We start from the raw sequence: 24525 nt of genomic DNA, 5'->3' as shown, positions 1-24525 counted from the left end.
AAAACCTGAAATATACTGTGCATGTGGTAGGCCTAGACGGGGAGCACTACATACATTGAATACATCACAATCCCAGTCCTCATTTGATACTAGGCTACTAGGTGTTCTTAGGCTGTTCTAGTTTAAGGTCTTGTGCTGATTGTGAGTTTTGACAATTGGAGTCAGCCTCAGACCATTTGATTATTCTGTCAATGTAAATCTATGGGATTTAAAATATATCATTATTATTATCTGTACAGGAAAACTGTAAGTCCAATCGATTAGAAAACACATAGCACACTAATTAAGAACAATCTGAAGAAGGTATGTGCAGAGTTCGATGAATGTAGCTTGAAAGCTCTTGGAAAAGTTACAAATCATAATTTTTGGTCTTAGTTTAGGGGTTTTGGGCAAACTATAAACCAAGTCTGTAAAATAACAGTATGTGCTTTGTAAAGCCAACATAATTAATAGATCAGGCAAAAATTTTGAATTTTTGTGAGTAGTTTTTTGAGTAATTTCTGGTTAGATATTTCTACTGGCCAGACAATGCTGTGCATTTGGTATCTCCTCTCTTAACACAGTAATGTCACACAAGCACACTAACAGTCAGTCATTCTTCAAAGAGCTGCATTTTATTATATTGTAGGCCACAATGTAAAGTAAACTTCCAAATAAGTCAGATTTACTTATACAAATCATCAGTTGTCAATTAAGTTATATAACATATATATATATATATGGAAAAAAGACACTGTGTCTTACATTAGACTAGTTTATCCGTTACCACAAAATTATGGCACAAGAAACACTGAAATATTCAAATGTGGTTTTTCTAGCTTGAGCGTACAAATGGAAGAGAATTCAACAGTCTTTTAGATCCACAGGTTGCTAAGAGAGTAAAAGGGACCATGGCTATTTGTTTCCCAGCAGGACAGAAGTCACTCTCTGTTCATTTTTGGAAGCCATTGAACCTACTTTTGTGAACCATGAGGTCCTTCGTCTTAAGCAATCTCACACATTCACTCACACAATCCGAGAGACAGGTTTTTAATGAAGCCCATGCTACAAATTGGATTAGACAGCAAACTGATATGTGTGCTCACCCCAAATATTGACCGAGGGAAAGAGACTCAAGAAAATTCAAGATGTGTGTGGGAAGCCTGGTTATGGCACAACTGCAGAAGTCACTGTTGTCCTCACAGACCAGAGAAAAGACAGAGGGATAAAGGGACTTGAAGGAAGAAAGGGATTAAAAGACTTTCAAAAAATGTATCTTACAGTTGCAGGATTTCCCCATTGAAATTAAAAAGGCACGGACTATCTGTTGCAAAATCTGCTGCTAAATCTCATTTATAGATGCCAAAATTGCAAGATATTGTAAGAAAAGGTACAACTTGTATTCCCATGAGACCAACCAATGAACTAACTATATTTAAAATCAATACAATAAAGGCATAACATTTCAGCTATCCTCCTATCCAACACTTAATTTTAAGAAAGTAAATGTCTAAAATGTGGTCACTGAAATATTCAGATGTGGTCTTTCTAGCTTGAGCGTACAAATGGAAGAGAATTCAACAGTCTCAAGTGTGTGTATGTACAGGACCAAACTGAATTTGTTAACCAAAGTGTAAATGTTAATATAGTTATCACTATGTCAACCATCACAATTTCAGGAGTTACTCCTGTATTCCAATTCCATACACATGCAGAATGATAATTTAGGGGGACTCACTGCACTTAATAGGGCTTGTCATTCTCAACATTTTGCAGTGTGTATGTGGCCGATAACATTCTCACACTCACACACACTTATACTATGGATGTGTTGGCTAGCCCTCTGGGTACAGTCACAAACCCCAATTATCGAAGCATATCTGTGGTTAACATACAAGCATATCTGCTAAAAAAAAACCCTCATGTATATTCTAGGTGGACAGTAATTATCGATAGCCCTGATTGTCCTCACTAAAACATTATTAATAAGTTTGATTAGAGAAAGACAGCATACACACGTACATGCTGAAACAAATGAAAGAAGAGGCACTTTATATTGCAAGACGTATTCAAGAGTACTGGATTATAGAATTGGCTATTTCACACAAACATACCTAAAAAATTCCTGCAAGTATATTTACACTTACTATATATATCTATATATCATAATGATCAGTTACAAGGAGCTACAAGTGACTGTTATAAGAAACGTCCGCAAGCTCCAAACACATATAAAGAAGACACATCTGTTGGAGATATTCATATTTCGACTTTGGATTAATAAATAAAGCCTTGTAGTGGACTAGGATAATATTTTCTCACAGAGGAAGACTGGATAGTCAAAAGTGCAATAATTCACACAAACACACACGCACGTTATCATTTCAGGTAGCACTTCTACAGTATATACTCACGCTTGCACATGTGCTAGAATTCACCAGAGGGCTGCAAACTTGAACAAATTACAACTATAGTAGAGAAATTCATCAATTAACATTTTGAAAAGTATTCAGAGGTAAGAAATAAAAAAACATCTCATATTTAAAAAAGCAAAACAGTCAAGTTGTTCACATAGAACATTTTTTGAAAGGCAAAGACATGGAATAACATTGCTGAGCCAATTCCCTTAACTAACATTAAAGGGATAGTTCCTACAAAAGAAAATGTTTTTGTCATTTACTCACCCTCATATCATTCCAAACCTGTATGACTTTGTTTCTACTGTGGAACACAAAAGAGATTAAGCAAAATGTCTAACAGCCTCAGTCACCATTCACTTTCATTGCATGGAGAAAAGATTCTGCTTTACATCTGCTTTTGTGTTCCACTATTTCAACTATTCCTTTAATCTAATTTTAAGATAATCTGAGAAACTCCATGTTCTTACAGAGGAATGGTCTCAATGTACTCCTCCACATCGATCCTTCCCCTGCTCTCTCGCAGGACCTTGGAGCTTTTTGCTGTTTTCCACTCTCCTCTCTTCTTTTCGTCCAGTGTCATCCACCCCTCTCTCTGAGTTAATAAGATTTCTGCCCTCCTTTGGTGACCTGGCTTTGCCTGATCTCCTCTCCACTGCCTCAGACATTCCTGCCTTTGTCCCTATGGATCCAGAAGCCCCTGGAATCTGTTTCTTCTTGGGTGGCCCCCAGATGAAGTTCTCAGGTGGCTGGTAGTGGCGCTGGGCGAAGCGGAGCAGTGTGCGTCTCTGAGCGTGCTGGCGTAGCGTGTAGACAAAGTACTCCAGAGCGCTGTGACGCATGTTGGGTAACATGCCCTCCACCAGTGCCTCCTCCAGCAGCAGACGCACAAGGGGAAGCTTGAATTTTTCAAAGCCCAATTCGCCAAGGCTCTTCAGAATGCGAGTTATCCGCAGGTAGTTGTGCTGTGACCTGGACCAGATGATAGTTTTCACACAATGCCCAAAACATTTTAATTGTTACTTCATGAACTAACAGTTGATAAAGTAGAACAAGATGGTATTTTTGTCATTTTGTTTGGTCAGGAATAGTGGTAACAGGGTCCAAGTGGATTATTGCTCTTATGTATTAAAAAGTACTTTTAATTTATTAATGGGTTACAGTACCACTTACTGTGGAGGGGGAGAATTGTGTCCAGTAAAAGTGCTGTTCATTTGCATGTGCTGTCTGCACTGGTTTAGCAGACAACTCAATAATGGAATCAGGCTATGAAGATCAGGCAACTGTGCAAATGTGGCCGCAAAATCTGTGCACTGACGTGCGGTCTGGGTAGGCAAACTAGGCACTGCCTACCCTGCCAAAATTCAAAAATAAAATGTTTATTAAATAATAAAATTGTATTTGGATTTTTACTTTTTATTCTTGTGATTTATACATGCAATATGTGTGTTATTCCAATTGTTTAGACGTTATGATGACAAATGTAGCAGTTACGCATAATCAACTAAAAACAAATGGTAGAATAAGCAGTGCTTTTACGGTCCATTCATTGCAGACGACAAGTGGAAAACCCATGTTGCGCATGCGCACTTCGATCCTGTATTCTTTAACATGTACGGCAAAAAGCACAAATCTGCTGTGCCTTTTGACGTAAATATGTTATGCCCGTAATCATCTCCGTTACGTATCAGACATGGACCAATTAAAATCGAGATATTCCTGGACATTTGCGTAGCTAACGTCATTACACACAGTTTTTCTAAGTAAATGATAATGGTATTAAATTAGCTAAAATCTACTTAATTTATGGCATAATATTGAAATTCAATAAATTATTCAAATGAGTGAGCAATACAGTTAAGACATTAACTTTTACTTAAAAATCTGATATTCATGATACTTAAAATGTGTTTTAAAATATATTACACTTACACACATAATATTTAAAAGAGCATTTCATTAGAACATTTCACATTTTGAATTTTCCTTATAAATATGCTTAATCGTACCACATGACGTACCTTCCAAGGGGAAGCTTAAAGCATGCTATATTTTCTCTTAGACAACACCATCTTGCTTTATAGGCGATTGAAACATGATACAGATCTATACACACAGACCTCAACACTTGGTGCGCAAAGCATGATGACACGATTGTTTTGGGTAATTTGGGGAAGAAAACTTACTTCAGACATCACAAAACAAGAAGTTACCAATTGTAACAACAAAATCAACCATAAAGATGGCATAAATAAACTTTCAATAATCTTGCTGTTAAACCATGCAAGATAATTAATTATTCTAGCCCGGTGTGCACTGGAAACACCAGCTTCGAAAAGTTAAGTGAAATTTACTAATTTTATTAATCTGTGAAATTTACTCAAATTAGCATATAAATATGACAATTTTTTATACTTTAGGATTGGTACATGAAGATATATTGTAAAGATAACAAACAATCATAAATATTTACTTAGAATCTATAGATTTAATTTTTGTTTGAATTGAGTACAAAAGTAGAACTTAATTAATATTTTCAAGTTCACACTTTAACTTATTCAATGTAGAAAGTACCTATAATCATTTCTGCTATATTTACCACATAATCAGAGTGCTTTCTTGTGTACAATTTTTCAGTGTATTTAGGGTTATAGTGAATAATAAGGTTTTGGTGTTGAAATACCCTGTGCAAAAGTGGTGCGCCTGTTTGTCGAATTAGCCCTAAGTGTCCTAACCAAAAAACAATGAAGTACAAGCAATAAAAGCTTTTATTTCATGTAAATCTGAGTTTTTAATCTTCTGATTGTGTCACATTGCGCAGCAGTTTTGCATTTAGTGTGGACAAACAATTACTTATCGCTGGAAGCGTGTCACAGCACTCCTGGTTAGGACAGGGCATCAGAGTGTTAAAAATGACATCTTTTGGCGCAGGCACATTCACACTGCAGAAATAGTTTATCAAGCAATACATCTGTAATACCATAGAGTGTGTCCTCAATGATACAGTCCTGGGTCAATGACATACAGACAGACACATACTGTACAGTCATCTATGTCTAGTCTACTATTTAGCCAGCTGCACTGCGGATTATAATTTTCTCCCTCTTTGGTTATCATGTGTTCATCTCGTTCAACTCTTTTTAAATTTTCCTTTTCATCTGTCTCCATATTTTTCTCCTCATGGCCCTTTCTAAATCAGCATCTCTCTGAATGCAAAAGTTCTCATAACCTTTTCAGATCTACTCTGTTTAGCCTCCTCTGATTGTCTGACCCATTTCTCAGACTACTGCATGAGACAGTCATGTGACAGTGCAGTTAGGGTTATGACTGTGAAATTCTGTTTCAGGAAGAGAAGACTAAGTCTGCTCCCTCTCTGGCACTGGACACTGGGGCACTAGAGTCTACGCCAAATTATCTCATGATTTACTTCATGGTCACTAGGAACTGTTGTTGTATGGAAAAGTTCTGTGTAATGATTCTTCAAAACATATCCTTTTCTGTTTCACTGGTTTGAAACAACATGATGATGAGAAAATAATGACATAATTTTCATGTTTGTGTGAGTGATTCCTTTAAGACATGGAAGATGAGCATAGAACTGGTCAATAGGAAGGGTGGTGGACAAACACCAATGTTGTAGGGTGGTTATGAGCCACAGAATATAAAGCAAACCAAAAAAGATACCCACTCATTCAGGTGCTGGAAGCGATCTTGCCAGTTTGGGGCCCGAGCTACATTCCCGTTTTTATCCAGGAGTTTGATCCCAAAGAAATCCAACATGATAGTATATGCTAAGAGGAAGCGTCGTGTTGCTTCTCGAGTGCTTTGGAATTCCTGTTGATATCAGAAATTGTGTTAAAAGCTGTGTGAATGACAACAACAGCAGCAGCAGGTCATTTAAGGTCAAATAAAAGAACAAGGCAAAATTAGGCTACAGCACAGAATGTCTCAATGGATGTAATACAGATTATTTATCAATGCTTTGATTGGTTTTGATTAGATTGTTTTAAAGGACTTTGGCACTGTTTTTTTCTTATCCAAAAATGTGGGATTTGACTTCAAAGTGTCCTTTACCTTTATCTCATCCTGAGTGAGTTCTTGAGCATAACAATTTAGGCCTTGTTCTCTGAGTGGGAAGAGCCTGTAAGAGCAGTCGAGGGACAAGTTAGGGCCTACCTCTGAATGTATAATTTTGAAAACACTATATAAACCGACATATTAATCAACAAAGATTATGGCATTTTAAGTGTAAAGAGTTAAAAGTGTAGACTCTCCCATGTTTCAGTTCCAGAATCTACTGACTTGTCAAAGGAAAATACTGTAAACATGTTTTGCTATTTTCAAGTACAAGTAAATATTGTATGAAAATATTTGGTAACACTTTATTTTGACTGACTATAAGTGACTTATCAACTGTCTTGCTATAGCTAGTAAACAGTGTTTCAACAAATATTCAGTAGACTATCAATAGCCTGTATAACAGCAGCAAAATAGCAGCTTATCGACTGACTTGCTATAGCTAGTAAACAGTGTTTCAACAAACATTTAGTAGACTATCAATAGCCTGTATAACAGCTGCAAAATAACAGCTAATCGACTGACTTGCTATAGCTAGTAAACAGTGTTTCAACAAACATTTAGTAGACTATCAATAGCCTGTATAACAGCAGCAAAATAACAGCTTATCGACTGTCTTGCTATAGCTAGTAAACAGTGTTTCAACAAACATTCAGTAGACTATCAATAGCCTGTATAACAGCAGCAAAATACAGTCTACTGAAAGTTTACTGAATGTTTGTTGAAAAACTGTTTACTAGCTATAGCAAGTCAGTCGATAAGCTGTTATTTTGCTGCTGTTATACAGGCTACTGATAGTCTACTGAATGTTTGTTGAAACACTGTTTACTAGCTATAACAAGCCAGTTGATAAGTCACTTATAGTCAGTTAAATATCTACTTGGAACCATCCATATAAAGTGTTACCAAATATTCATTTAATTTCAGAATATCTGTGCTTATCTCATTTGCTATAATTAAATGATAGCAAGATATATATATATATATATATATATATATATATATATATATATATATATATATAGGTGAAACTCGAAAAATTAGAATATCGTGCAAAAGTTCATTAATTTCAGTAATTCAACTTAAAAGGTGAAACTAATATATTATATAGACTCATTACAAGCAAAGTAAGATATTTCAAGCCTTTATTTGATATAATTTTGATGATTATGGCTTACAGCTTATGAAAACCCCAAATTCAGAATCTCAGAAAATTAGAATATTACATGAAATCAATAAAAAAGGATTTTAAATACAGAAATGTCGGCCCTCTGAAAAGTATAATCATGCATATGTACTCAGTACTTGGTTTGGGCCCTTTTGCATTAATTACTGCCTCAATGCGGCGTGGCATGGATGCTATCAGCCTGTGGCACTGCTGAGGTGTTATGGAAGACCAAGATGCTTCAATAGCGGCCTTCAGCTCTTCTGCATTGTTTGGTCTCATGTCTCTCATCTTTCTCTTGGCAATGCCCCATAGATTCTCTATGGGGTTCAGGTCAGGCGAGTTTGCTGGCCAATCAAGCACAGTAATACCATGGTCATTGAACCAGGTTTTGGTACTTTTGGCAGTGTGGGCAGGTGCCAAGTCCTGCTGGAAAATGAAGTCAGCATCTCCATAAAGCTTGTCTGCTGAAGGAAGCATGAAGTGCTCTAAAATGTCCCAGTAGACGGCTGCGTTGTCTCTGGACTTAATAAAGCACAGTGGACCAACACCAGCCGATGACATGGCTCCCCAAACCAACACAGACTGTGGAAACTTCACACTGGACTTCAAGCATCTTGGATTGTGTGCCTCTCCATTCTTCCTCCAGACTCTGGGACCTTGGTTTCCAAATGAGATGCAAAATTTGCTCTCATCAGAAAAGAGGACTTTGGACCACTGAGCAACAGACCAGTTCTTTTTTTCTTTAGCCCAGGTAAGACGTTTGACATTTGAAGCCCATGTCCAGGACCCGTCTGTGTGTGGTGGCTCTTGATGCAGTAACTCCAGCCTCAGTCCACTCCTTGTGAAGCTCCCCACACATTTGAATGGCCTTTTCCTGACAATCCTCTCCAGGCTACGGTCATCCCTGCTGCTTGTGCACCTTTTTCTTCCACACTTTTCCCTTCCACTTAACTTTCTATTAATGTGCTTTGATACAGCACTTTGAGAACATCCAACTTCTTTTGCAATTACCTTTTGAGGCTTTCCCTCCTTGTGGAGGGTGTCAATGATGGTTTTCTGCACAACTGTCAGGTCAGCAGTCTTCCCCATGATTGTGAATTCAACTGAACCAGACAGAGAGACTATTTAAAGGCTCAGGAACCCTTTGCAGGTGTTTTAGATTAATTAGCTGATTAGAGTGTGACACTTTGAGCCTACAATACTGAACCTTTTCACAATATTCAAATTTTCTGAGATTCTGAATTTGGGGTTTTCATAAGCTGTAAGCCATAATCATCAAAATTATATCAAATAAAGGCTTGAAATATCTTACTTTGCTTGTAATGAGTCTATATAATATATTAGTTTCACCTTTTAAGTTGAATTACTGAAATTAATGAACTTTTGCACGATATTCTAATTTTTCGAGTTTCACCTGTATATATTTAACTAAACATATAGGCATTGTTGGAATTATATATTATATATGCCACCGGACTTCCTGCTCACTAAATATTGGCATGTACTAACATTCTCATACACATTCCTCCCTGGAAAGCACAAATATTCCATGTAATCCATTAATTAATAAGGAGTTTAATTAATTGAACACACTAACTAACTAAAATTCAGTGCTAAAGATATTTAGGGACATATTTCTGAAATATTACTATGCTTTCCTACTCACTTTTTCACCAATACAACCAGAGTGGAAGTATTGCTATTTCAATATAGGGCTTCCATGCTGTTTAATTAATCATGCTTGATTTCATCCACCTCAAATCCATAGATCTGCTCTTACAATAGCTTACATGCATTTCTATATTATGGGTTGCACATATCCACAGCCATTATCAACATTAAAAATTTATCATTAGTATATATGGTGAAAGTATAATGTGTTTAAAGTTAGCAAAATAGATCATTTAATCAGAAAATGCACATTAGTCGTGGACAAAAAGAGATGACGTCAACCAAAGCTGTCTATGAACATTAAAGTGACTTTAAACATTAAAGAAACTTTTATCTGGCTTTCTAATTGAAGTCTTTAGCCATCGTTTGTGCTGGAAACGGCATTGTTGTTCAGCAAGTGCACCCGCAGCTAGCGCAAATTGCACTGATTTTGTCTTTTTCACTTCCTTTGTCAACTTTCTTACTGTAGTTTCATTGCCTTGATTTTGCCTTCACCTGCATGATTTGCATCTAAAGAAGATTACATTAATTTTGAAAAGACTGATAAGAGAAGCATATCTAATCATTATCAATGTCTCACCACACAGAAATCCCTCATGCACATTTTAGCATCAACTTTCCCTGTTTATTGAAGTTTCATTGAAGTATTTGGTCAGTGAAATCATTTGTTAAGTCTCAGTCATTAGGCATTAATAAGCAGTTACTCTGTAGGCACTTTACTGCTCGTAAAGTAGCTAGAATATTAGAGAAACTTCTTACCACTGAATATATGTGTGATTGTGCTCTAGCTTTTTATAGTCTCCCCTCCATTTAGTGAGGATTTCTTCAATAAAAATACCTGAGAGAACAGATAGAAAGGAAATGAATCATCACAATAGACCAATCTAAGTATTAGTCTGTTTAAACTGTATATTAACAAGACCAACTTGTGAAGTACTATAGTGTATAAAAAATGTTACGACTCAAATGTAACTCACACAAGAGTATATACAGGATTGGATGTGTTGTAACCATAGGTGAAATCAGTGGGGAGGGTGTCAGGACCCCCATCTGAGGGTTGTCCCCCCCCTAAAATATCATTAAAATATGTGTATTGTAAATAATATAATGATATATTTTTACAATAAAATAATTGTTTAAGAAATAAAATAATACAAATGCAAACGGGGCAACAACAAAAAAAACCTTGGTGTCCCCTTCAAAAATTGCTCTTGAGAATTGTTATGTTTATTGTCCCCCCCCAACATTTTTATGAAATTTTCACCCCTGGTTGTAACAGATCAGTGTTGTCAACAGAGGTGTACTGTAGGTCATCTGTGACATTCTCAGGAGGCCATAGAGCACAGCTCTGTGTGTGCGTGTGCGTGTGCGTGTGCGTGCGTGTGTGTATGTGTGTGTGTTTGTGTGTGTGTGTGTGAGCGTGTGTGTGCGTGCGTGTGTGTGTATGTGTGTGTGTGTGTGTGTTTGTGTGTGTGTGTGTGTGAGCGTGTGTGTGCGTGCCTGCATGTGTGTGTGTTTGTACCCATCCCCTAAGCAACAGCAAAGCAGTTAAGCTACTGTTAAATGTTTGCACAACAGATCTTTACTGAATCCAGTTAATTCCTTTCCTTAAACATGACCACAATAACTAATCAATGGCTCCTCATCTGAGATGTCTTTACTGTCTGCCTCCCTGTACTGGCCCCTCAGGGAAAACATTTAGCTAATGAAGCACTCCGAAAGCCATTTTCTTCCCTCACACCAGCTGGTATGTGTATTCTGTTGGAAAAACTGATTTTTCCTTGTCTGCAATATGTTATGTTCATGTTTTTGTGTCCTGTAATAATCTTGTTTAGCCAGTCCCATTTGTGATGGGAGTGTGGATGAAAGTATTGAGAGTGGTCATGTTCTATGGTTTATCCTTATCTGATTAATTTTCAGATTAACTTTTTGAAGGGAGTCAATCAAAGCTCACTTTCTAATCTTTTTTTTTTATTCTGTTGGATCGCAAAATCTCTTCTTTGACAGACACGTTTAATCCAAATCTACATTCTTCAAAAAATAATCTCCTTTTGTATTCCACAAATTATAACAGTCCACAAGTTTGGAATTATATGAGGGTGAGTTAAGCATGACAAAACTTTTCATTTAGCTTGAGTTTTACTTTAAGTGTGGTGTTCTTAGTTTAAATGCTATTGAGAAGAACTCAGAAACTCTCCATGTTCATGGATCATCCATTTGAAACTGGTATATTTGGATTATCAACCCAGATATTTAACCACTATGATTTTACCAACCCTTCTTTTAATCATATACCTTTACTCTGGAAATACCTCCTTCCTATTACTGTAAATTAAATTTCCCCAAGTAACAATGAAGGCACATTCGCATTATAAGAATCAAGGGACTTCCAGAGAGGAAGCTGTTTTAACATGTGGTGGATGTGTTTGGCAAATATAAAACCATACAATAATGAACACAAATGGAGACATTTTGAGTAACAAGAATTATTGAACAGCACTTACAACCTTTTGTGCCATGAAACAATATGCTTTTTAAATCTAGATTGTTATACTCGTTTTGTTCAAACAAAAAAGCAAACATACACTCACCGTCTGGCACCAGGGGAATCTTATTCAGATAGAACCTCAGATTGGGGTATTCGTTCAGCTGACGAGGCTCCTTATAGTTCTAAAAGGAAATTAAAGGGAGAATCACAAAAAGATAACAGGACAGAAGAACAGAGAGAGAGAGAGAGAGAGAGAGAGAGAGAGAGAAATTGTGCTCAAATTGTATAGGTTTTGCTGTTTAATGATTATCTCCATATGTTAAACAGCCCATGAACCCAATCTCTTCAAAGATCACCAGCCTCTGAGTTCTATACTTTGGATCTGAATAGAGAAGACTGTTTACCGGGTAACAATGGCGATACTTGTACAAATCTTTTGCAGCATAAAAACTCCTTTTCATCCTGGTGGAGGACTCCAGTATGTCACCAAACTATGAGAGAGAGAGAGAGAGAGAGAGAGAGAGAGAGAGAGAGAGAGAGAGAGAGAGAGAGAGCGAGAGAGAGAAGAGAGGAATGAGTTCACTCATCAGCATGTATACTGAGCTGCATTGTTAGTGCCCTTCCCATTGGGATGCAAAGGCAGCATCAAGAGAAGAGCTCCATTTTGTAGTGAATCTGCAACTTTTTTTTTTCTTTTTTACTTATTCATGACTATTTTTATCTCTTAGCCTCTTGTGATGTTCAACCACTGTACATCTTTACGGTTGAGTGAAAACACAGCACTCTTACTCATAATAAGAAGCTGTTAACCAGTCAGATCCAACGACACACTCAAATGTCTGTGAAGCTGAAATAATTACATTCAATTATTTATATAATTTTAAATTAAACATTATAGGAGAAACTGAAGCACATAGTCACAAGGGTAACTATTATATCAGTAACTATAAGGATTTGAGTCAAAAGTCTAATCACACAAATGTTTGTTGACTCCATCAGTGGTTTTATATGTTGGTTTCAAAATATTTTTTTCTGTAAACTAACCTCCAAAATACAATTCCAGTTGCATCATATTTCTGTAATAACTCTTTAGTAAATATATTAGCACAATTAAAACACACTGGGATACATCATGACATTTTAACCAAAAGGTTGAAGGGATAGTTCACCCAAAAATGAAAATTCTCTCATAATTTACCCTCATGCTATCCCAGATATGTATGACTTTTTTTTTTCTTCTGCAGAACACAAATTAAGATTTTTAGAAGAATATCTCAGCTCTGTATATCAATACAATTAAAGTGATTTATGGCCAGAACTTTGAAGCTCAAAAAAGCGCATAAAGGCAGCATAAAATCAATCCATAAGACTCCAGTGGTTACACTAAGTGCAAATAGCTTTAGATGTAATTCGCACTCTATAGTGCAAATAGTAGCAGATACTCTTACAGCCCTGTTTAAATTCTAACATACAGTATAGTGGCATCACTGCAGCATTTTTATTGTGTTTATTTGGAGTCCCACAGACACCCTACATCAACCCCTAGCCTACCCCTAACTTACAAAACATAACCATGGTTTTACTACAGTAACAATAGTATTGCCATGCTATTTTTCTAGTAAAATCATAGTAATCACAAAATTAAACATGGTTAGCCTACTATTAACTACTATTAACAGCATGTTACTGTAGTAACGCCATGGTTAGTACATCAGAACTATATAGTTTCCACCAAAACACATGGTTACTACAATATTACTACAGTAAAACCATGGTTACTATTGGAGCGCAAATAGTCACTTAGTTATCCAGTCTCTTAATCCACTAAATGTCTAACCCGTTAACCAGTTTAATGTCTCTGCTCCAGAGCGAAAAATTCAAATATGCCCACTTTCCTTTGATTAGCAGTTTACTCAAATAAATCTCTCATTTCTTGTGTTTGCATGTTCCGTATTTTAGCAAAAAGATCTCTCTGAATGTGCGATCGCAGAATCGATTCTCAGAGTCGCATTGAGTGCATATCACACAGCTGCATATGAGTGAACTAAAATAGTGATGATGATTATGATGATGATGATGATGTTAATAGGTTGACATTGCCCACACATTGAACGCGCACAGCACGCGTGCTTAAAACACTTTAAATTACAGCACCATAATCATCACTACACGCTGTCATCATTTATGCAACCTAAGCTATATAAGAACAATGCCAACATATTTTTATGGGGCTTTACTTCCAAGTTATTGTTGCATTTTCTTTTGTTAGGTCTTCTTTACAAATGCATGTTGTACTGTATAGCGATACCTGCGGTGATTCTTCCATCTTTTCGACTCCTCTGCCTGATTCCGCCGGGCTCATGGATTCGGAGATGCCGTCCTCCTCCTCTCCTCCCCGCTGATGCTCGTCGCTCTCCGAATCCGTTTCCCACGTCGAGTCGCATTCTTCCACTGTGCTCGGCTCCTTGTATCTCCAGCTGTCCATCAGATTGCCCATTTAAACCTGCCGCTGTCCAGCCTCTCCTCCGTGCCTACATAGTTAAAGTCCTCGTCTGGCTGTAGGGCTCAAGGGCGAGCGGTGATATGATGTAGAGCAGGTGTTTGAGTCCCTTTTATATGACTAAAGGGATTTCCCCCCCACACACACACACACACACATACATACACACACACACACACACACACACACACACACCCTTCTGATGATGGTAATGTGCTCTCAGCATCATTTAGACAAATCAAGAGGAGTCGTCTACTGAAACTACAATTAGCGAAATAACGACAATAATCCAAGCTCAGAATCAAGCAGATAAATTCTCCAGCTTGTAATAAAGTGCTGAAATTTTTTCTTGATAAATTTGTATGGATCTGCCTGATCCATTAGTTTAATTTCTCAAACTAGAGCCGCTAGGTGGCGCTGGCATACAGACTGAGCATGCGCAGTGAGCTGCAGAGAATGCAGGGAGAGGTCGATGTGACAGGTCAACTACAGGTCAATTGTGGCTGTTTCTTCAACTTTGGACACTTTTAGCAGTGTGTGTGGACTTCTAGAAAGCTTCGTCGAAACAGTTTTCATACTCTAGCGTTTGTATTGGGCCTATTTGTCCACTACAAATGTGCAACTTTGTGCATACTACTGTACATCACAGTCAGGATGTGTATGTAATGTTTGTATTTGTTCTTAAAGTGAGGAAAAGTACAGTGTAATTTCTACCACATTTCAAATTGTGTTATGTGTTTAATAGAATTCTGTGGTGGAAATGTCATGGCAGGCTCGCTTCTATCCTATCCTAGCAGTCTAGCGCAGAATCACTCTGGACATGTGGCCAGTTCATCACAGGGATAACACACACAGACATTCACACTCTTACTCTCACCTACGGGCAATTTAGGGCCTCCGATTCACTTAACCTGCATGTCTTTCTGGACTGTTGGGGAAACTGGAGGAGACCCACATGTCTTTTTGGACTGTTGGGGAAACTGGAGTACCTGGAGGAAACCCACACAAACACGGGGAGAACATGCAAACTCCACACACTAAAACTGGATACCTTCTTGCTGTGAGGTAACACTGTTTCCCACTGAGCCACCATGCCCTCTTCTCCCTTTCTTGCCCTTTTTTAAATTATTTAATACATTTTATGTATTCTAAATACATGCAAATCATATTTTTTTCTACACTTATTGAATAACTTGGCAAAAGAACAGTTTAATTGGAAATAACTCCCAATAAAAATACTATTCTCACAAATTTACCATGATTATTCTTTGATTTCTTCAAATGTCACGTCTCATATTTCATCTCAAGCATGCTCTTGACACTTTTGTTGACTCAATGGTTAACAGTTACCATGATGCAAAGGAAAGGGCCTTAAGGAAAATGTGCTTTTTGACTGGTCACAAAGTGTATCTAGGTTGAAAATAAATTAATTTGTATTGAATATTGAGCAAAATAATTTGAAGAAAGAAATAATAACTGAAGGTTGTTTTTATTCAAATTCATTTTTAAATATGAGGTGATGGGACTTTTTACCCCAAGTGTGGTAGAAGGCCCTTCAGATCAGGATTTAACACAGCAAGGCCAAAGAGGCAAGAGAAAATGCATCTGAGTGGTAGAGAAGATAACAGGAGAGGACAGACAAATCACAGTGAAGATTGCTTATTTTTTCCCCCACTTAATGGTTGGAAGAACTATACCTTCCATTAACCTTCCATTCCAACTCTTTTTCATATTGTAACACCCTCTTTTTGACAACATTGTAAATTATAGACTTACCTACTTCCCAGTTTACTTTCTATATATTTCTGCCAGTGGGGATTTCTTTTGACCTATAATGTCAAAAAAATAATGGTCAAATATGTACTATTGTGTTAACAATTTATTGACTAAAAATGCATTAGAACACGTTCATCTCGAAGACGAGTTCGTTCAGAATCAGCTACATTACATATAGCAGGTCGGCTGACTCGATTTACTTCTCATACATTCCCGTAGCGTCAGTGCATTTCCCTGTTGAAGCCGAGCGTCCATTGACTTCAATGGGGCTGCTCTGAACAGTTTTTTTCAGTGCTCCGAAAATAGACGGTCATTGGATAAATGCTGCGATTATGTCCCGCCCACGGACGCTCAGCGTCTCTGGGGGTGAATGAGGAGTGGGCTGGCCCGGACTCCGTGCTTCCGCGTGATGATTGGAGGATCTGTCGAAAGACTGCATCTCCTTTTGATTGACAGCGAATCTGTACTATAAGAAGTCACTGAAGCTATTTCGCGCTCAGTCCCATCGCGGATTTCTCAAGTGTAGTCGAAAGACAAACTGCTGCAACCTATTTCTTTATATTTGTTTGGCGAAATTGCTAGTCAATTTGCATAACACATTTCACACAATTATACACCACATTCCTTGTTTCAGTTTTACCAAGTTTAATATATTTTGTTTTAGAGCGTTCGTTCGTTCGTTCATTCATTCATACAGTAGGCTAGGCTAGCGTCGTACGGGTGAAACTGCGCACGATGGCAGACGGTGCTAATATTGTCGACCTGATTTTGGCGAAGCAATTTGCAATTTTGTTCCTTCCTTACGAGGAACAAATTAGAATTGAACAGCAGGGCAGATCAACACCTAAGATTGATTTAGTGCAAAAAATAGGGAAATATAACAGGTCTTTTCAGCTCTCCTGGTATGACAAAGTTAGCTGGCTGACTGGAAGTGCTGTGACAAATAAAATGTACTGCTGGCCATGCCTCTTGATAAAACCATCTCACGGATGTGTTGTTTGGTCAAAAGTGGGGTTTGGAGATCTGTCTAACTTTGACAGGGCATATAAAAGACATGAAAAGAGCAATGAACATGTGAGTGCATGTGCAAGATTAAGTTGCATGGGCAGGATCAGGGTTGAGCATGCAATCAATGAAAGTGCTCGCATTCAAGTGACTAAACATAATGAAACAGTCAGACAAAACAGGGCCTTCCTAAACCGCCTTGCTTGGCCGACAGGAGCTGTCATTTAGGGGACATGATGAGAGTAGTGAATCATCCAACAAGGGCCAAGTAACACAATGGGCCAAGGTCGTTTAAGCAGCCTAGCTCTGCTGGCCATTGAGAAGACACTGGTCAAGTCACAGGAAAAGACGCATAGTTGGTACGACAGAGTCACAGTGCATTTTCTCGAACAGGAACATAGGGCAGAATTTACTTTTAAATAAGTTTATATTGTAGGCCGAAAATGAGCTTCCCCTCTTTGAAAGACCAGCAGCCGCCACTGATTTCTGCATTGTTCATGCTATAATGCATTTATCATTCATTTATCACTTTGCCTTGTTGTCGCTTTCAATCAAGTTTCCCTCTCCATCTCTCATTCTCTTTTCATCTGAATCTCTCAGTCTATGTGAGTTCTGCAGAGTGGATTGACTCTCTAGTGACTGTCGGGTAATTATCCTTCATCACCAGTCATGCTCTGCTGCTTCCTGTCTGTTGGAGGGGGGGAGTGCTCCCTTTACAAGCTCATCAGTGCAACTGTTCCTGAGGCCTGTGCTAGAGGGGATTTGGGAATACAGAAGACGGCTGGTCTACATACCAAGTATTCACTATGACATATCCATTCAGCTTTTGCTCATTCACCCAGTTGGCAGTGGTGGCTCAGTGGTTGAGGCTCAGGGTTACTGACCAGAAGGACAGTGGTTCAAGCCCCAGTACCACCATGATGCCACTGTTGGACCCTTGAGCAAGGCCCTTAACCCTATCTGCTCCAGGGGTGCTGTATCATGGCTGACCCTGCACTCTGACCCCAGCTTAGCTGGGATATGTGAAAACTAATACATTTCACTGTATATATGCAAAAAAAAACTGTGTGTATAATGTGTGACCACAATAAAGGATTCTTCTCCTTCTTCTAATAGTTCACCCAAAATGAGGATAATTCAATTATTATCCTCATGAGGTGCCAAATCAGTATACTGTTAATTTTCCTGTGGTGCATATATTATGACTTTGTCCTTTTTGGAGCTTCACAGATGTGGTCACTATGGACTGTTGTGTGGAAAAGAGCTATGTGAAGATTCTTTAAAAATGAAAAATAAATAAATAAATAAATAAAATAACAGCAAAGGGGTTTGATCAACCTCAGAATGTATAAATATGGCAGAATTTTTATTTTTGGTCAAAACTCCTCATTGACTTTCTGTCTTCTACTTTTATTTAGATGCTTTGTAGAAATATGTCTCTCTGAACTTTTAGGTGTAAAAGTGTGCTTAGATCTTCTTAAGCAACCCCACCAATGAACAGAGCAATCTGAGTCTATTGAATGAGGAGTTTCTAAGCAATTTGACAAACACACAGAGCAAACTGTTTGCATGCTACTTTGGGAGGCCATAGAGCATTTTATGGCTGTTTTCTCATTACACCAGCATCCATTTGCTGTCAAGCTATGTGAGGATAATAACAAAGCAACAAGCCAAGGAGAATGAGAAGAGGTGGGAGGTGAAGTTAAAAAAGGAGGCACAAATATGACTTAGCCGCCCAATCCATTAGTAGAACCATAAAGAGCATGCATGCTCCTGAGTCTGCGTGTAGGTCCTACTGAAGTGGACCCCTCTTGGTGGACATCCAGAGATAATTTGATATGGGTTTGATGGTTGTAAGAATCTCAATGAATGCCAGTCTCACCAAAGGCTGTTAGTGACAGAAGTTACAGAACTTGAGGGACCCTTGAATGATGAGACAGAACATTATCTTTAGTAGCTTACTCTTTATGTGTTGGCATGATATATGTACAGATAAGCAAAACCTTGAATTGACCTGAACTGGGTGCACTAAACCAGTATTTTATTTAAAAATAGTTTTTCTGAGATAGTGTAACTGGAGCCAGCTGTTATGTGATAGCTGTGCCTTTGCTGGATGTGTAAACCTCACTCCCCTGGCCTCAAGAGGTGCACTAGCGACTGATGCAAGGGACTGTAGCGTTTAGCCTCCTCGTTAGTGCACCCGCTTCCCATGCTGGCTGACGCCGGTTTGAATCCCACTCGGAGTGGGTCGAGCAGTTCCAGTGGTGCCGTGACCCGGATGGGGGTGGAAGCCAGATGTGATAGCTGTACAGTATGTGTAAACCTCACTCCCTTGGCCTCAAAAGGTGCACTAGCGACTGATGCTAGAGGCTGTAGCCTTTAGCCTACTCGTTAGTGTGCACGCTTCACATGCTGGCTGATGCCGGTTCGAATCCCGCTCTGAGTGGGTCAAGCAAGACCGGTTACAAAAGCATATGAACTCATTAGACATGACTCATTGTAATAACTATATGTAAGAAGCACTATTCATTTCAATGTCTATTTTTAGACAGATTATGAATTGATTTTTGCCTTTATGTTCTTTTCTTGCGCTAATACGCTCTAATTGTTGTATTATTACTGTTTATTTATTGTTACTGTATTGCATGCATATATTGCTTATTGAATACTGTATGCAGTATACTATATTTGTATGTAGTATATATTTTGATTTGTTCTGGAATAACCTACCATCAAATGTTACCCTGTGTTAAAGGGAGAGTTAATCCGAAAATTGCAATTCTTTCATCATTTACTCACCCTCATATTGTTCCAAACCCGGACAACTTTCTTTCTTCTGTGGAATACAAAAGGAGATGTTAGCTATAATTTAAGCCTTTATTCTTGATTCACTTTAATTGCATATAAAAAAAGTAAAATGTAATAAAAGTGAATTGTTCTGTTGAGTAAAAATTGAGGTCTATGGCTTTCTTGTATTAATCCTTTCTGCCCATGAAAGCTCTTGTAGTTAATACCTATCTTGTAATACTACACTTCACCACTAGATAACAGCAGTTCCTATGGAATGAAAACAATGCCTACATGTCCTTTTATACTTTGAGACATTACTCTTCGTATGCTTTATGAGTCCGGCAGCCAGTTGTGGAGCGCTGGGGCAGCAGACGAGCTATTATCTCAATCTGTGAATGAGTGATGGCAAGTCAAGCCTGTACTGGATATAACACACACCATTACTAAAGATATCCCTCTGCTTATTCTAAAAAGCATGCATGTACTACTCTCCTCAAATCCTGTCCCTCTCTCTACCACTCACTCTTTTAAACTTACAGTGTACATTTATCTTTTACAAAGGTCGGAAAATATACATACAGAAAAAGGTGCAAGCATTTACCCAAAAATCTGGATAATTACAGGACTTTTTCCTTCTTTTCTATGCTACCACTATAAAACGCACACATTTGTTTTCTATAACGGTTGGGGCTTTTCATTGACTTATGTAGTCAATATACTGACATAATTATATTTTCGATGCATTAACCCTACACATTAACCATTTCATTGCTGTGTGTTTTTTTAAGCTGTTTTCATAGTGAGCAGCAATGATGTTCCCCTTTCTAAATGAGGACATACCATAGACTTCTATTGTTTTTATATCCAGTAAATAATAATTATTATAGACTATAACCTTAAAAAAATTTTTTAATTAAGGACATCCTGAGATGTCCCTAAAGGGAGGATTTATTCAGATGTAATTCATGTTTTGGGACATTTACATACACTCACACACTGATACAATATGTTGAGATAACTGCAGAACATTTTGAGAGTAGCTGCTTTCCGATAGCTTTACAGTCCTTAATAAATTATTGTGAGCTTGGTGGCCTCAAGAGATACAGGTTTGGAACAACATGAGGATAAGGAAATTATGGCACAATTTTCATTTTTAGATGAAACCAAGTACAATCTACAGGTTATGAAGTGGTGGTGCCAGGATTGTGCATGTCGATCGGTTTTATAATTGTCTGTAATTAAAGATATGGGACATTACTTTGTAGTCAAGCATTTCAAGGTTGCTTTTACAATCTAACTTAATGGCCTAGATGTACCTACAAGGATTAGTAATCATATCCACAAGCTAGCATCCCTCTGGAAAAGGTTGTAAAAAGGTAAAAAGGAACATCATTCAGCATTCACGATAGGCACCAACCTTCTACCATAAACATCCTAGGATTACAATTCTGTGTCTAACTGTATAGGGGCCTTATCATTTTTACCATATTTCTTCCCTTTAGGCACACACGCACACGTTGAGTTGTGTCACACAGTGTATGTGTGTGTGTGTCTAGCTGTTTGTGTTATAGAGCACTTGACCATGGCTGTTTAATTAAGTTCTTATCAGAGCTGTATGTCTGTGCATCCACGGGGCTCCAGGGACACCCCAGATACACACTCCCATCTGACACAGCAAACCTTCTGATATTTCCTTCAGCTCAGTATCAGCATTTCTCTGCCCAGCATTCTGCTTCTTTATCATGTTCCCTTCAGCATTCTGCTCACATGCAGGACACACTATGAATGATGTGCAGAATGAAATAAACAACCAAAACAAAACACTGGTTAGGTTTAAAGATGGAGATTTGTGGTCTATATTCCATCTGTGTTATCTTTGAGACCATCTATATGCTAATATGCAGCCAAATATTGACAAAATTAACCTTTAACACAAATGTATACCAAATTAAATTTTACAGTCTCTCTGATCAGAAAACACAGACAAAAATATTGATGACTCATCTTGCACTACACCAAATGTAGTCCTTTCAAATACTATCGGGAATGAGAATATGCCCCTGGCCCTAATTCCACCTGCAGCCAAATATTTTGTTCATGGCTGTAATGTAACTACTGAAGGTTTTTAACATCAGCAGATGAGAGGGAATGAGGTTTTGGGCAGGTGATAGGAGGGATTTAAATCACATGGGAAATAATGCTCAGTGTCACAGACAGTTGCTGTTGATTGCAGGTAAAATATAGGCACAGGCACTCATGTTGATGAGAGGCTTCACCATAATGCCATCTACTGTTATAGATGGCCCCCAGCTTTCATAAGAGCACGGTGCCATTTCCTGGATTGTGATGACAGGGGTGTTTTATTTGGACTACACTGGCTTTTCTACTAACATCTGCACACAGAGAAGTGCAAGCTACAAAACCGACCATTTATATTTTATTGGCCATTTTGCTGGCTATAAATAATTTGGCACGTAGCATACTTAACAAGCCTGCTCTGGGAGAGTGTACCAATTATAAAGGCCCTATGAAGGAGGATTGATTTGGTTTGGGTCATAGTGTCCATGTGTATGCAGTAGCCATGTGTATCTTCTGCAGGATATCACATGAGAACAGTAATACACTGAGAACTAAATTAAGCAGGCTGCAGTGAGATGGAGAACACAGAGGTGGACAGTAGCATTAGCATTGTTGTAATTATCTCAGCTTGGATTCTGTAATTGGTAAAAAGGCTGACTGTGTTCATTTGGCAGAGTTCAGCTTTTTAACATTGTATTATAGTATAAAGTTAATTTAATAAAAAAATAATTGTATCATTACATTTAGGTCGGCCGATTCACAGTTGTGACTAATAGTGACTGAATATAGTAATATTATATATAAATATAATATGTGAATATATTACTACTGCAGGAATATATATATATATATATATATATATATATATATATATATATATATATATATATATATATATATATATATATACACTGGTGGCCAAAAGTTTGGAATGACAAACAGATTTTGCTGTTTTGGAAGGAAATTGGTACTTTAACTCACCAAAGTGGCATTCAACTGATCACAAAGTATAGTCTGGACATTACTGATGTAAAAAAAACCAGCACCATCAATATTTGAAAAAAGTCATATTTGATCAAATCTAGACAGGCCCCATTTCCAGCAGCCATCACCCCAACACCTTATCTCCTTGAGTAATCATGTTAAATTTGGTACTAGAAAATCACTTGACATTATATCAAACAGTTGAAATCTATTTGGTTAATTAAATGAAGTTTAACATTGTCTTTGTGTTTGTTTTTGATTTGCCACAGTATGCAATAACTGGAATGTCCTAAGGTCAATATTAGGTCAACAATGGCAAAAAAGAAACACATTTCTCTAGAAACTCATCAGTCAATTATTATTTTATGGGATTGAAGGCTATACAATGCTTGAAATTGCCCCCAAAAAAACTGAAGGTTTCATATAAAGGTGTACTGTACAGTCTGCAAAGTCAAAGGACAACTGGCTCTAACATGGACAGAAAGAGATGTGGAAGGCCAGATGTACAACTAAACAAGAGGATAAGTACATCAGAGTCTCTAGTTTGAGAAATTGATGCCTCATATGCCTTGCACACCTAAATTAAATGCCACTTTTTTTTACGCTGAACTGCATCATGTCAGACATGGGATTATCCTTTATTTATATTGGCTTAATATTTAACATAACAACAATATTGTTTTTATTTTATTTTTTATACCTTGCTGAAGTCACTCAGCACACCCTTGACTTGAACTCATGACTCCAGGGGTGGTAGTCAGTGCCAATACTCGCTGAGCTACCCAGGCCCCAGGCTATTTACTCCATTTAAAATTGATGCAATGGTTGTTAATGTTAATTTGATTATATTTCACTTAATTATGCTTTTGTTGTTGCAAGCCCAGTTTTCTCTTGGCACACCCAAAGTCTTGTTTCTGGCTACGCCACTGTCCTTGAGGGTAAAAAGACCAAAAACATTACGATTTAAACAACTTTAAAACTCAAAGTATATACAAGTTTAAACAGAAGAATTAGCTTAAGTGCTATTAATTATAAAATTATACGCTTTTCATTTTGCATTTAAACCTTACAAAAATTGGACCCATTCACTTCCATTGTAAGTGCCTCACTGTAACCTCAATTTTTTTTTTAAGAAAAGGAGGGACAAGTTGAAATTATATTTTGAGGCAATTAACATTATACCACAAATGTTGATGATTGAGCTTAACTTGTATTGAACCCGGAATATTCCTTCAATAATGTACCCAAAAATGTCATAAAAGTTAGTGCCACTTGTGCATTGAATAGTCTTCTGAATGCATGCAATCACTTTAAACAGACCAGAATTTAAGTAAAATAAAATCATTCATATAATTCATAAACTGCGATGAAATCCAATATGGTTGCTATGTCGAGATTATTAAACATCATTAGTTCTTGCGTGCATTGTGACCAATTAGTCAGGAAGTCATTTTAAAACCTAATTTGTTCTTTGGAAAAGTTATTTATTGAGTTTTTTGTCAGAAAAATGCAATTGCATGGTACCTTCTACATTTTCAGCATTGATAAAAAAATGATATACTGTATATATATATATATATATATATATATG

At 37.5% G+C, this 24525-nt stretch overlaps 1 protein-coding gene across 1 annotated transcript; it reads right to left on the bottom strand.

The window, feature by feature from the left end:
- Positions 1–596: 596 nt before the first annotated feature.
- LOC127617646 (opioid growth factor receptor-like protein 1) lies at positions 597–14381 on the bottom strand. Its single transcript, XM_052089664.1, has 7 exons — positions 14109–14381; positions 12205–12291; positions 11904–11982; positions 10072–10150; positions 6471–6537; positions 6085–6230; positions 597–3368 (listed from the first exon to the last, which is right to left on the bottom strand). Exons 1-7 carry the CDS (start codon positions 14295–14297, stop codon positions 2879–2881), a joined length of 1137 nt encoding a protein of 378 aa, XP_051945624.1. The 5' UTR covers positions 14298–14381; the 3' UTR covers positions 597–2878.
- Between the last annotated feature and the right edge of the window lie 10144 nt (positions 14382–24525).

The sequence above is a fragment of the Xyrauchen texanus genome, chromosome 24 (assembly GCF_025860055.1).
Source record: "Xyrauchen texanus isolate HMW12.3.18 chromosome 24, RBS_HiC_50CHRs, whole genome shotgun sequence".
NCBI lineage: Eukaryota > Metazoa > Chordata > Actinopteri > Cypriniformes > Catostomidae > Xyrauchen > Xyrauchen texanus.
The sequence above is the reverse complement of the archived record's forward strand: the minus strand, read 5'-3'. Positions and strand labels throughout refer to the sequence as shown.